Here is a 12,608-nt window from a genome sequence, read left to right on the forward strand (position 1 = left end):
TAGTATGTTTGACCTTTGACCATGCTTAAATTGGTACCGAAACCGACACATAGCTACAAATATGGCGGTCTTATCAGTGAAAGCTTTTTTTTTTCAAGACAACCTTCGAGTGGAATGATATTTAAGAATATTTATAATAAAACAGTGTCAACTTTAGATACTACACAATTAGTTACCAGAAGAATACTAATTAGTTAGTAGGATAAAAATACATATTAAATAGATTTATCTTCTTCACAGAAAAACCAAAGAAGAAGCGGAAGAAACGAAAAGAAACTGTGGAAGAAACTATAACAAGAGTTAGCAGCGAGGTGTGGTCGGAAGACTCTTTCCCGTTTGAGCCAGGTCAGTAAAGTCAAAGTCAAAGTCAAATATTTTTATTCATCGTATAAATATAATTTTTTTTTGATGAACGTAAATTTTTACAAACTACTGGGTGGATTTCAACAAGTCCTAAAAAATTATCATTTCCGTGGACGTTTTTATCTTTAGGGTTTTAATATAAAAAAAACGCTTTTATTTAAGTTTTTGTTAATGTTAGTGTTCTTACTTAATGGCTAGCAGATAAGTTAAAAACTTAACGAGATATTATTATTGATTAAAAATTTCGTGCCACGGCGATGAAACATGCTTTCAGGGCAATGAAACAAGCGTCCACGGCAATGAAACAAACGTCCACGGCAATGAAACTAACGTCCACGGCAATGAAAGAATCAATTCACTGCAATTTTTAAAGAAGTATCTGAGAGGGAAACGCAAACTTAGACATACCTACTATGTAAGGTAGAAATATTAAGATAGATATTGGAACGAAAAAAAGAACGACATACATACATATAGTCTCGCCTGTCTTCCAGAGGGGTAGGCAGAGACTATGGATCTAATTATTAATTATTAGAACGATATGATGTATAAAATAATACTTAAAGAATGAAGAATGTAAGGTAAACGCAACGTTCACAATATATAATTAACCTTACCTATAAAATCTATATTTTCATAAAGTATCATGTTCAATTCGAATATGATACTTTATGAAATGTTCATTTTATATAAAATTCATAAAATATAGATAGATAGATAGATAGAATATTCTTTATTTGTACACACACACATAAAAGAAACTTACATAACATAAATACTATAAACTATGTACAAATATGGCGGTTTTATCGCTTAAAGCGATTACTATCATATAATGACATAATCTGTGCTGAATTAAATAACACCGGCAAAACTATGTCTACTTTTGGGTCGGATGGCCGTGTGTAAGATTTCCCCACATTTTATTATGTATGGTTAGTGCCAATTTCTCCATAGTCGCTCAGAGTATTTATAACCAGGGAGTAGTGGTTGACTATTGACACATATGTCATGAATTTTTAAATATGGAGATGACGTATAATTAATAAATCAATCCCTGTCGGTTAGATAACCGACTATGGAGAAATTGGCACTTAGTCTTGTATTTATAGAACTAGATCAGAGTTCCCCCTTATCTAAAGAACAAATCGTTCTCTGTCAGAGAGTGACAGAACAGTTCAATGGCTAAAGCGTCCAGTAACTTTTTTTTATGAATAAGGGGGTAAGTTTTCAGAATTACCTTCTGAAAAGGCTTGGTAGCCTTATGTTCGGATCGCTGGTAGTAGAAGCATGGTTTATTGGTATATTACAAAAGGTCATTAACATGAAAGATAACTTAATACCGCGATGTAGTTTGCGGGATAGTGACATCTATGTAAATACGTAAATACTACTTGATAACTGAACACCTTCTAAGTCCGCCTCTTTCTAATATACCCTTTTTGCAACATTCTGTACATCTTTCTTTAGATTTATAGTCGGTTTCTTTCACAGATGAAGCAGCACAGGCAGTAGTAGAAGAAGAAGTAGTTAGAAAGAAGAAGAAGAAGAAGAAGGGAAAGAAAGGTAAAAAGGGAAAGAAAGTAAAAGAAGTTAAAGAAGAAATACCTAAGTTTCCGAAGGTAAGTCATCCTCGCCAACGATTATGACCGCATTAGGTAAATTAGGTAAAATACATATATGTACGGTCTGCGCCTAAAAGTATAAGTACAGGCGGAGTTTTTAAAATAGCGATCTCAAGCTCACATGCTGCTCAAGCACATCCAAATATACACCACTGCTACACACATCACACACAACATGTCCCTGGATTTATAAAAGATGTAGCCGGTCCCTTCATCATCAGGTATCGCTATTTTAAAAACTCCGCGAGACTACAGGCGACCGTAGGTACATATATGCACTCACGACTGTAATCCTCGAAGGTAGTCAGAGGTAGCTCACAAGCGAGCCACCCACTTTACGCAGCACATTTGTACATTTGTACTCACGGTTGCGAACCTTATCGCCGTTTTGGGATAAGTACAATGCACTTAGGATACACATCTAGAATCTAGATGTGCAGGTTTCCTCACGATGTTTTCCATCACCGTAAGAGCACGTGGTATTATTGTACTTAAACTCCTTAATTGAAAACACAATTGAAAGAATTGATTGGTACATACAGGCCAGGATTTGAACCCACGGCCTCTCGATTGAGAGGACGAGGCCTTATCCATTACGCCACCACTGCTCTCTCTACATAGGTAACTAAATCTCTGTACGAGATATTATTATTTTAGAAATGGAATTCTGCATCCTTAGAGCTTTTTTTTAAGGTATGCGTCCACCTTTTGGCAACGGACACATAGCATTCAGTATTCTTTGTATAGAAATTCACACAAGTGCGTCCACTTCATCGGCATTGCCGAAGCCGTTTCTCCATACATTTATTAAGTCCGTTTGGTCCGATACCGATAGGTGGGCGCCTACCTTTAGTCAGTGTGGTCAAAAACTTTAGACATCACCAAAAATTCACAGACATAATAGTAGCGTGGTCTAGTAATTTTTTCAAATAGCGTTCTACATTTTTGTCAGATTATGAATAAGTACTATTTACAGTTTACGTTTAGTCACAATTTAGGTAGTTACAACACAAATTTCGCACTAAAATCGTTACTAAATTATGCAATAATATGAGAATACGCAGCGATATCGTGCCTTGAACCCATAAAATCTGCCTACACCTGAAACTCCTTAAACCCTCCTGAAATTCAGTCCCCCGGTACACATGTTGTGAACAACACACATGCTGACTTATTAGAAATAATACCAAAACATTTAAAAAACTTAAGTACAAATAAAAAAAAACTGCCGGTTTCAATTTTGATTATTTCAAGCAAATTTTTTGTGTCACATCGAGCTCCGCTCATGAATAAAGAATAAAACAGTTGAATTAATTTAAAACTCGGTTAAAACATTGCGTGTCTTAACCCCAAAAAGGTTTAAAAACATCGCTGTAAAACATCAAAAAAGACCATTAGCATACAAAACGAGTTGTAAGCGACTACAAAAAGCTCGGTGCGAAATTTCCACCCCCAGTGTAGGGTTAGCCGTCAAGATATCTTCGGAGAACTCCCATGATTACCCTTTTGAACAGCCCAAGAAGTGGAAGAAGATGAACAAGAAGGAAAGAGACCAGTGGATGGAACAGCAGATAGAAGAATGGAGGCAGCAGAAAGAGATAGAGAAGTTAGTTTTGGGTTTATCTTTTTGGTTTCGTTGTGGTCCTTCTTTAGGTACTCAGTAGTCTAACCCACTTATTAATAGAAAAGTTACAAGACGTTTTAACTAATAAACTGTTTTGTCCTACTCTGTCAAAGAACAAAATGTTCTTTGTCGGAGAGGGACAAAACAGTTTATTAGTTAAAACGTTCTGTAACTTCTCTATGAATACGGGGGTAGGTATTTAATAGTTTCGTATCTGCCTACTAAATGTACCAAAGAGTCCACTTATTTATTTATTTAATCCTTTATTGCACAAATATAAAAATAAGTGTACAAAGGGTGGACTTAATTCTACAAGCATTTTCTACCAGATCTTATCGGTGCCTTATGTATCGCACCAAACGGATTGTCATATACAGGCTGTTGCAAAATGGTATATACTAAGCCGAAAGGGAGTGACTCAGAGAGTCATTCTAAACAACTTTTGTTCTACGAGTTTTGGAAATTCGCGAAAAAAAATATTCGTTCCATAGTAAAAAGTCACGTGACCAAGTTACTAGGGGTTTTTTTTCATGAATTTTCAAAACTCGTAGAACAAAAGTTCTTCAGAATGACCCCCTGCGAGTCACCCCCTGACGGCTTAGTGTACCGTTTTTGCAACACCCTGTATGTATGTAGGTACTGAATGCGATGCGTCCGTTAGGTGCGATACCGACAGGTTTGCTACATCCTTCAAAAAGTTCCCGAGGTCTGTATATTTCATGTTTGTCGTAGGTCTAGCTATGTCGGTGATAATCGAACCTTCAGGACCTGGGTAGAGTATTTTAATCATTTTAGTGCCAATCTCTCCATAGTGGGTTAGAGCATATCCAGGTATTATTGCTTGACTTTTGACACATCTGTCAAGAATTTAATATGGAGACTTTCCCTGGTTACGATCTAACCGACTATGGAGAAATTGGAGCTTAACATAGCAACTGTATTATCGAGTCGATATAAGCCCCTTATATTGCTATATTAATGTTGATATGACGTAATAATGACGTCACCTGAAGGCCTAGCACGGGGTGCAAGTTTTCCGTCGCACTCGCTCTCGAAGCCGCGTGATGTGGGTAAGCGCGACGCAAGACTTTTGTTACGTGTTGGCGTGCGCGTCTTGTGCCTCGTGCTGGGCCTTCAGGAATTAAAAAGGATGTAAGTATATGTATAAGTATTTATAACATCAATTATTTACGTTCTATTCGTTATAGGTAGTAGAGAAAAAAATAATGGCCTGGCGCAATAGCTTTTTCTGATATTTATACATAACTAGCTGTTCCCGCGCGCTTCGCTTCGCCTTAAAAAGTTTTCCCGTGGGAATTCCGGGATAAAACGTAGCCTATGTTCTTTCCCAGGGTCTAGACCGGCTGTATACCAAATTTCATTCAAATCCATTCAGTAGTTTTGGCGTGAAAGAGTAACAGACAGACAGACAGACAGACAGACAGACAGACAGACACAGTTACTTTCACATTTATAATATTAGTTAGGATAATGTTAGTAGTTTAGTATACAGATGTATGTACCTATCTCGGCCTGGATAGTGAGATTTGACTCGGCAAGGGGAGTCACAATAGATCTTTTAGGTCGCAGTGGCGAATGGGCACTGGTTGCCCTCCCCTTTTCTATAACTATAACTACAACTATAACTATGTACCTATCTTTTAAAATCAAGGAAGGCAGATAGAGTTACTAACTGAAACTGGTCATTTTCATCACAGAGCAGCCTACATCGCGGGTGCGAAAGAGAGGAGGAAGGAAGAAGCGAGACAGAGAGCTGAGCAGCTGGCCAATGACAACGCAGAACAGGAAATCAGGAAGGATATCCTACAGAAGACTTGCAATTTGTTCCACAGTGAGTATGGTTGTCATCACTACAAAAACGTTCTAATTTTCATGTAAAAGTCTGAAAAAATCAATTTCTTCTAGAAATAAACACTCTATAACTCCACTGCACTGCAATGTACTTAACTAGGAATATAATATATGGGTCTTTTCATTATCTTCTTGCTTGGCAGGAGGGTTGTTGCAAACATTTATCGGTCTGTCTTTCTGATCACAATGATTTGATTTTACAGGCTTTGAAAAAGAGAAGATTCTGTATGCAAACAACAAGCAGATGAAAGAAGAAGTAAGTCATAAATCACTAACTTCTTAAAGTAGTTTTCCTTTTTGGCACACCAAGTCTACTTATTGTAATCCTCCCCAGCGCCACCAGTACCTCTGCGACAAACAGACGAAAACCGTAACTTTTTCACTGCGTTGCTATTGGTCCTAACCATTAATAACACATTCTCCCCTAGTGGCAATAGCAGTCAGGGTCACTAACCACTACACCGTTCATATAAAATAAATAAAAAAATAAATATAAACACACCTTGTACTTAATGTACTCCCTTGCGGGGTAGGCAGAGGTGCATTGCTGCACCCACTTTGCGCCAGTGTTATATTAGTCCCAATGTAATAGGGGGCGGGCCTATTGCCATTTTACGGGTACATCCAAGCCCCGAGAACAAATATCTGTGTTTAAACAAATATCTGCCCCAGCCGGCAATCGAACCCGGGTCCTTCGGCTCAGTAGTCAGGGTCACTAACCACTACGCCTTCCGGTCGTCTACACCGTTCAGTCGTCTAAATACCTTATTTATCTATAAGGTCAGCAATCCAGCTCCTCCTTAAACCAGCATCATAACGAAAGGATACCTAATATTATTTGTACTTTTCCCCATTAACCCTTTAATCACCAGAATTAGTGGTCATTCAGTATGGTCTTCCTCCCCAGTGGCAACAGTACCTCCGCTGCGACGGGCTGCCCGACCCGCGCGTGGTGACGCAGGCGGCCACCTACCTGCACGTGTGGAGGGAGCAGCAGCAGTGGGGCGGCGAGGAGCTGGCCAGGAGGTGTGAGGAGACGCTGCCGGTTTGTGGGGCTTTTTAAGTGGAGGGGAGAAACATAGGGTTGCAATCACAGACGCGATGATCACAATTTAAGGCTACATGGGTGACTGTTATGGTGTGACACAGGAATTTTGATCAGTTGTCAAATAGCTTCTACTACTAAACAAAGGCTACAAAGCCTTTTTGGGCTTTTTGGTCCTTCGAGCCGGATTAGTTAGTTAAGTTAGACGGGAGTAATTTTGTGGTGTTTTTCTGGGTGTCAACTTATTGCAAAAGGGCTTGTTTATGTTCGAAAGCCGGACTTTTCAAACTAGGCACTTCATGGTGTCATGTAAAACGTCTCCGCTGCGACGGGCTCCCCGACCCCCGGGCGTGGTGACGCAGGCGGCCACCTACCTGCACGTGTGGAGGGAGCAGCAGCAGTGGGGCGGCGAGGAGCTGGCCAGGAGGTGTGAGGAGACGCTGCCGGTTTGTGGGGGTTTTGAGTGAAGGGTTGCAATCTCAGACCCGATGTTCACAATTTAAGGCTCTATGGGTGATTTTTATGGTGTGACAAAGGAATTTTGATCAGTTGTCAAATAGCTAGTTACTTATACAGCGATCCTAGACTACCAAAGCCTTTTCGTGGTCCTTCGAGCCGGATTAGTTAGTTAGTTAAGTTAGACGGGAGTAATGTTGTGGTGTCTTTAAGTGTGTTTGTGTGAGTAAAGGTGTCTCAAAAACCGGCCAAGTGCGAGTCGGGCTCGCGCACAAAGGGTTCCGTAGCAGCAAAATTACAGTTAAATCAACCTATCTCAAAAACTATAAGAGATACTTTGATCAAACCAAAAATCGTTGAAAGAGTTAATTAGCATGCATCACCTCTATTTTTTTTAGAATTTTATACCCCGTAGTTATAAAAATAGAGGGGGGGGGACATACTTTTTACGACTTTGAGAGCTGATATCTCAGAAACCGTTCACTTTAAGAAAAATGTTTTTTAGAAAACTTTATATCATTTTAAAAGACCTTTCCATTGATACCCCACACGGGTATGTACATCGAAAAAAAAAATTTCATCCCTCAGTTACATGTATGGGGGGCCCCACCCCCAATTCTTTTTTTTACTATTTAGTGTCATATTTTTGTAGCGGTTCATACAACACATATTCCCATCAAATTTCATCACTGTAGTACTTATAGTTTCCGAGTAAATCGGCTGTGACAGACGGACAGACGGACAGACGGACAGACGGACATGACGAAACTATAAGGGTTCCGTTTTTGCCATTTTGGCTACGGAACCCTAAAAAGGCTTGTTTATGTTCGAAAGGAGCACTTTTCAAATTACCTACTTAGCACAGCATGGTGGCATGTAAAACATCTCCGATTTATTCTGTTACCTTTCTGATATTTATTTTGTACATTTATAATGATTATGATGGTCATAACTTCAATAAATTATTGCAGATGCTGGAGATGTTGGAGACGTTTGTTGCTAACGCAAGACACTACAGTCCGCAACAGGCAGAAAACTACAATGAGGTCAGTAGTAGGGTAGTAGGCCTTGATATTTCCCGCCATTTAGAGGAGGAGGTTGCGATACCTCCTTGCGATCTTGTGCCATACCAACAAAATGATTATACTATTAAAAAAAAACCACCCACTCACGCCTTGTACTAATGTACTCCCTTGCGGGGTAGGCAGAGGTGCATTGCTGCACCCACTTTTCGCCAGAGTGTATGTTAGTCCCAATGTAATAGGGGGCGGGCCTATTGCCATTTTACGGGCACATCCAAGACCAGACCCGAGAACAAATATCTGTGTTTAAACAAATATCTGCCCCGGCCGGGAATCGAACCCGGGACCATCGGCTCAGTAGTCAGGGTCACTAACCACTACGCCATTCGGTCGTCACTACGCCATTCGGTCGTTATACTATACTTATATGATGATGATACTTACCATTATAAATCTATTCGCAGTAGGCTGCTTTTGCCCATCTCCTTTCTGTGTCTCCTTTCGTATACCCCAAGGCTCCTTTTGTGTACAACACAAACATTTATAACAAATTATGTCCAAAACCCACAACTCTTCAACGGATCCCCCGGATCGAATGTCTGACTTTCAGAGCTGCAGCAAAAGCCACAAACCACTGCGTCATCCTATGGTCCTGTCAGATTATCTAATAATCCTCACATCACCACGACAGATCCGCCTGGCGCTTCGGGAGCAGCTGCACCACACGATCCAGCACGTGTCCTACATGCTGCTGCGAGACCTGGAGACCAACCTCACCGCGCACTCCATCAAGCTGGCTACATATGAGGTATATCCCGGGCGAGTTTACTTGACACCTGGACAAAATTACAATGCAATATTTGGTCAGGCTTTAGATATAAGTACCTACGAGTACCTACGTATTTTTTTTTTATAAAATTATTTATTAACTGACGCTATTTATTATGCGTCAACCTCTATACTTTAAGTTATTTATTAACTTTTTATGTATCAAAAAATAAATATAATTTAAGTTTCTTTTATCAAATTGCAATTGCGAGTACCTACGTTTTGTCGTATTTATAATAAATGTTGTTCATTAAATACTAATATAGTTATTCTTATTCTTCAGAAAGAGTTCAAGGGCCTCCAGCTAAACTTCTGGGTGGCCATCCGGATGCCCACTCGGAAACCGAAGCCAGTGGAAACTGAACCGTGAGTGTCTTCCATAAAGTTTAACTACACTTGGCAATCAGCCTGGCATATTAGCCACGGTTCTTTCACACAGATCAGCTAAGTAGGAAAGAAGAGAGGGCAAATACATTTTCTATATTAACAGCTACATCACTTCTTGCTCCTATCAGTATCTATACCTTACCTTAGTATTTTTCTGGAACACAGTGGCGCTCTTTGGGAGAGACCAAGCAGCTTTAAACAATTACAGAATAATGATTTGTCGCCAGTTTGATTCCCTTTCTCTACCATGGCATCCCGACAAAATCTATCACCACAATTCCTTCCAGGGAACCAATAGAGCTCCTTCCCCTCCATGAAGGTCACGGTCACCACGGTTATCACGTTATCAGTACTTACTTCGTATCATCATCAGCCCGTAAACGTGTTAGGCTACGAGGGAGCGCTACAACAATATGTCCTCTACCTTCCTCATCCAGCGTCTACCAGGAAGCCAGGAAGAGAGAGAGGCATAACAACGTTGGGCTATAGCACACTGATGATTTTTGTTAGTTTGATTCCCTTTCACTACCATTGCATCCTGACAAAACCTAACACCACAATTCCTTCCAGGGAACCAATAGAGCTGTCCTTCCCCTCCATGAAGGTCACAGTGACCCTGCCCAAGGTGGTGGACGCGTCGTGCGCGTGCGTGCGAGCTGCCAAGTACATGCTGGACCTGCTGAGCGAGAGCTCCCGGACTTATAGACTGGCTGAGGAGCCGGAGGACTGGTATGAAGGTTGGTGCGTAGTGGATCTAATAGCCAGTGGCAAACACTATACTTACATGAATGAGCCGTTATACGTGACTACAGACGTGCGTATAGTAAACGTAAAGATGCTTGAAGAGTTCGATGCATTTTTCTGAGGAGCAGAAGGACTGGTATGAAGGTTGGTGGATGGTGAATCCAAAAGTGTAAAACCTGATAGGTTACCTCATGTCATTTCAATCACTAACCAACCCCCAATAGGAGAAAAAACATTTGAAACCGTTTTTATTCCAAACCAGTTTGCCTTGCTTTCCAGTTTTGATGGTTTTAGGATTGAAAATTAATACCTACGACGTATACTGCAATACCCAAATTTGATATCGAATACGAATCGCTAATACTATAAGTAGGTACAATAGAATACACAAAATAATTTAGTTCAATTTGATTTAATTAGAACTACTTAAGTTCCTCTCGATCTCTCCATAGCAACGCCACAATAACACCCTGATCCCGTCCATAGCCACCCAGCCACTACTGGCTACCCACAGACGACTGTGGGTACCAGTCTAAGGTCGGTCCAGGGGAGAGCTGACTACGTTTGCCTGTTCCTGTCAGCCTGTCACATGTCTAGCAGTTACCAAACCATCAATGGGCTGATGATGAAGATGTTGATAATATCTCTCTCCACCCACAGACCTGTACAGCTTCAACGTACGAGAACATGAAGCGGTGACCGCGCTGAGCTCGGAGCAGGAGGCCACCAGGAAGGACTTCTTCAAGGCCGTCAAGGCCAGGGTCAAGGAGCTGGAAGGGATTATTAAAGCTAACATGTGAGTGTATGTGTTGATTTGATTCCACCCGCACATTTTTGGGAATCTTAATAAGTGTTTTCTGCGTATCTACCCTAGACCCTTGGGTACTTATTGTAGTCCATTATATCCTATGTGAAGTATGATACGCTGGTACAATATGAAATGATAAGGCCATTGAGTATGAATGGTATGGTCACCCGAGTCCTCGTCCTTCTATGGATAAGCCTAGCCATGTATGATTTGCCTACTCTACAATATGCTACGGTGTGCTACAGCGCTATCGTATGATAAGCTATACTATGCTACGAAGTGCTACAATATGCTACGCTATACTACGCTAAACTTTAAACATTACACTTTACCCCCTAAAATACAATCCAACCTAAAATAAAACACGTTTTGTGTACCTAATTAGGTACTTAACGTATTTCGTATGTCTACGGTAAATGTTCGAGAGTATACCTATTTTGTAATGTTGTTGTAGTTCTATGGCACCCCAGAGGTGCAGAGGGTCTCCACTACCATCCGCCACTTCCGCCTATCTTTGTAGGACAGGGCGTCCACGGGAGCGCCTTCCATTTGGAATCCGCCAGTCAAAGGCAATATTTGCGGCATACGTAGCCCCTTTTCGTAATAATACATTTCATATTCCTCCTCAGATACGTAAGAAACAAAGCTGCTGAAGAAGAGCTGGAAGAGCTGAGCCTGAAGGAGCCGCAGGGGCTGGGGGACCCACGTGCTTTCATCGTGCAGCAGAACGGTTAGTCAGCACCCTCATTCCTCATTCATCACCACCACAGACTTAGGTAATAATGGCACTAGATGCCCCAAGCGTACCTACGTACTGCGCGTGTCAAAAGGTTCAACAAACGTTCAACTTTTGGCTGGTACATTTAGTTCCGTCTAGCTGTCACTACGAGTATCAGTAGATATCAAAAGCTGTTTACGGTGACCCCCTGTCGTGTTGCTGACTTTTGCAATACCCTGAAGAGTTATCATCACGACTCATCACGTCCCCACTGCTGGGGCACGGGTCTCCTTTCAATGAAGGAAGGGTTTTTAGACCTAGTCCACCACGCTGGCCTAGTGCTGGTTGGTGGACTAGACTTAGAGCCTTCAGTAACTAAACACAATAAAATTTATACCCAATACCTTTTTAACCCACGGCGGAAAAGAGGGGTGCTATACATTTTATATGTCTGCTATGTATATCTGTCTGTGGTAGCGTAACTCCGAAATGGCTGAACCGATTTTCGTTTGTTTTTTTCTAGAACTTGAGTTCGCCGATTACTTGAAGAGGTGCAACTACAGGACACGGCGAGGGGAAATCAACTTGAGGAAATACAGGTAGCGTAACGCACTCTAACCCGTTACAAAAAAGAATAGTGTTATAGGATTTCGTAACGTGTATGCGTGCTTCTTTTTGTCTGTTTTACAACTTCCCAGAGATAACATTAAAGTTATATTTGAGTGTCGCTTCTTTGCAAAGGCTAAAAGATTATTATAACTACTAAGGGCCTTTTCACAATGTCTGCATAATGGCCACCTGTAGGATAAAAAACATGCTGTCACTTTCTTAAACATACCTAATTACTTACCGAGAGTGATGGCATGTATTTTATCCTACAGGTAGCCGTTATCCAGACATTGTGAAACAGGCCCTTAATAGAATGTTAATTTACAGTTTCTCACTTGAGACTATCAAGTTAAGCATTAAGTACTATTTCCTAACAGAATCTGCGGAGGCATCATCCAGATAGACCTGCTGGAGACCCCCCCGCAGCCGAAGCGAATGCGGGACGACATCGACATCACCACGTGTAAGTCTTCTTCTTCTTCTCCTTCCTAGCCTTTTCCTTATTTA

At 41.0% G+C, this 12,608-nt stretch overlaps 1 protein-coding gene across 1 annotated transcript in view; it reads left to right on the plus strand.

The window, feature by feature from the left end:
- Nucleotides 1–12,608, plus strand: part of LOC105387865 (dynein axonemal intermediate chain 7) — a 38,794-nt gene that overhangs the window by 4,043 nt on the left and 22,143 nt on the right. Inside the window, exons 3-16 of the mRNA XM_048631992.1 lie at nucleotides 241–345; nucleotides 1,858–1,985; nucleotides 3,503–3,594; nucleotides 5,331–5,464; nucleotides 5,688–5,740; nucleotides 6,392–6,529; nucleotides 7,957–8,031; nucleotides 8,699–8,815; nucleotides 9,119–9,201; nucleotides 9,793–9,959; nucleotides 10,627–10,762; nucleotides 11,404–11,504; nucleotides 12,016–12,091; nucleotides 12,479–12,564. Coding sequence (XP_048487949.1) covers nucleotides 3,521–3,594; nucleotides 5,331–5,464; nucleotides 5,688–5,740; nucleotides 6,392–6,529; nucleotides 7,957–8,031; nucleotides 8,699–8,815; nucleotides 9,119–9,201; nucleotides 9,793–9,959; nucleotides 10,627–10,762; nucleotides 11,404–11,504; nucleotides 12,016–12,091; nucleotides 12,479–12,564 — 1,240 coding nt within the window. The 5' untranslated portion in view covers nucleotides 241–345; nucleotides 1,858–1,985; nucleotides 3,503–3,520. The remainder of the gene's footprint in view (nucleotides 1–240; nucleotides 346–1,857; nucleotides 1,986–3,502; nucleotides 3,595–5,330; nucleotides 5,465–5,687; nucleotides 5,741–6,391; nucleotides 6,530–7,956; nucleotides 8,032–8,698; nucleotides 8,816–9,118; nucleotides 9,202–9,792; nucleotides 9,960–10,626; nucleotides 10,763–11,403; nucleotides 11,505–12,015; nucleotides 12,092–12,478; nucleotides 12,565–12,608) is intronic.

This window comes from Plutella xylostella, chromosome 30, assembly GCF_932276165.1.
Source record: "Plutella xylostella chromosome 30, ilPluXylo3.1, whole genome shotgun sequence".
Taxonomy (NCBI): Eukaryota; Metazoa; Arthropoda; class Insecta; order Lepidoptera; family Plutellidae; genus Plutella; species Plutella xylostella.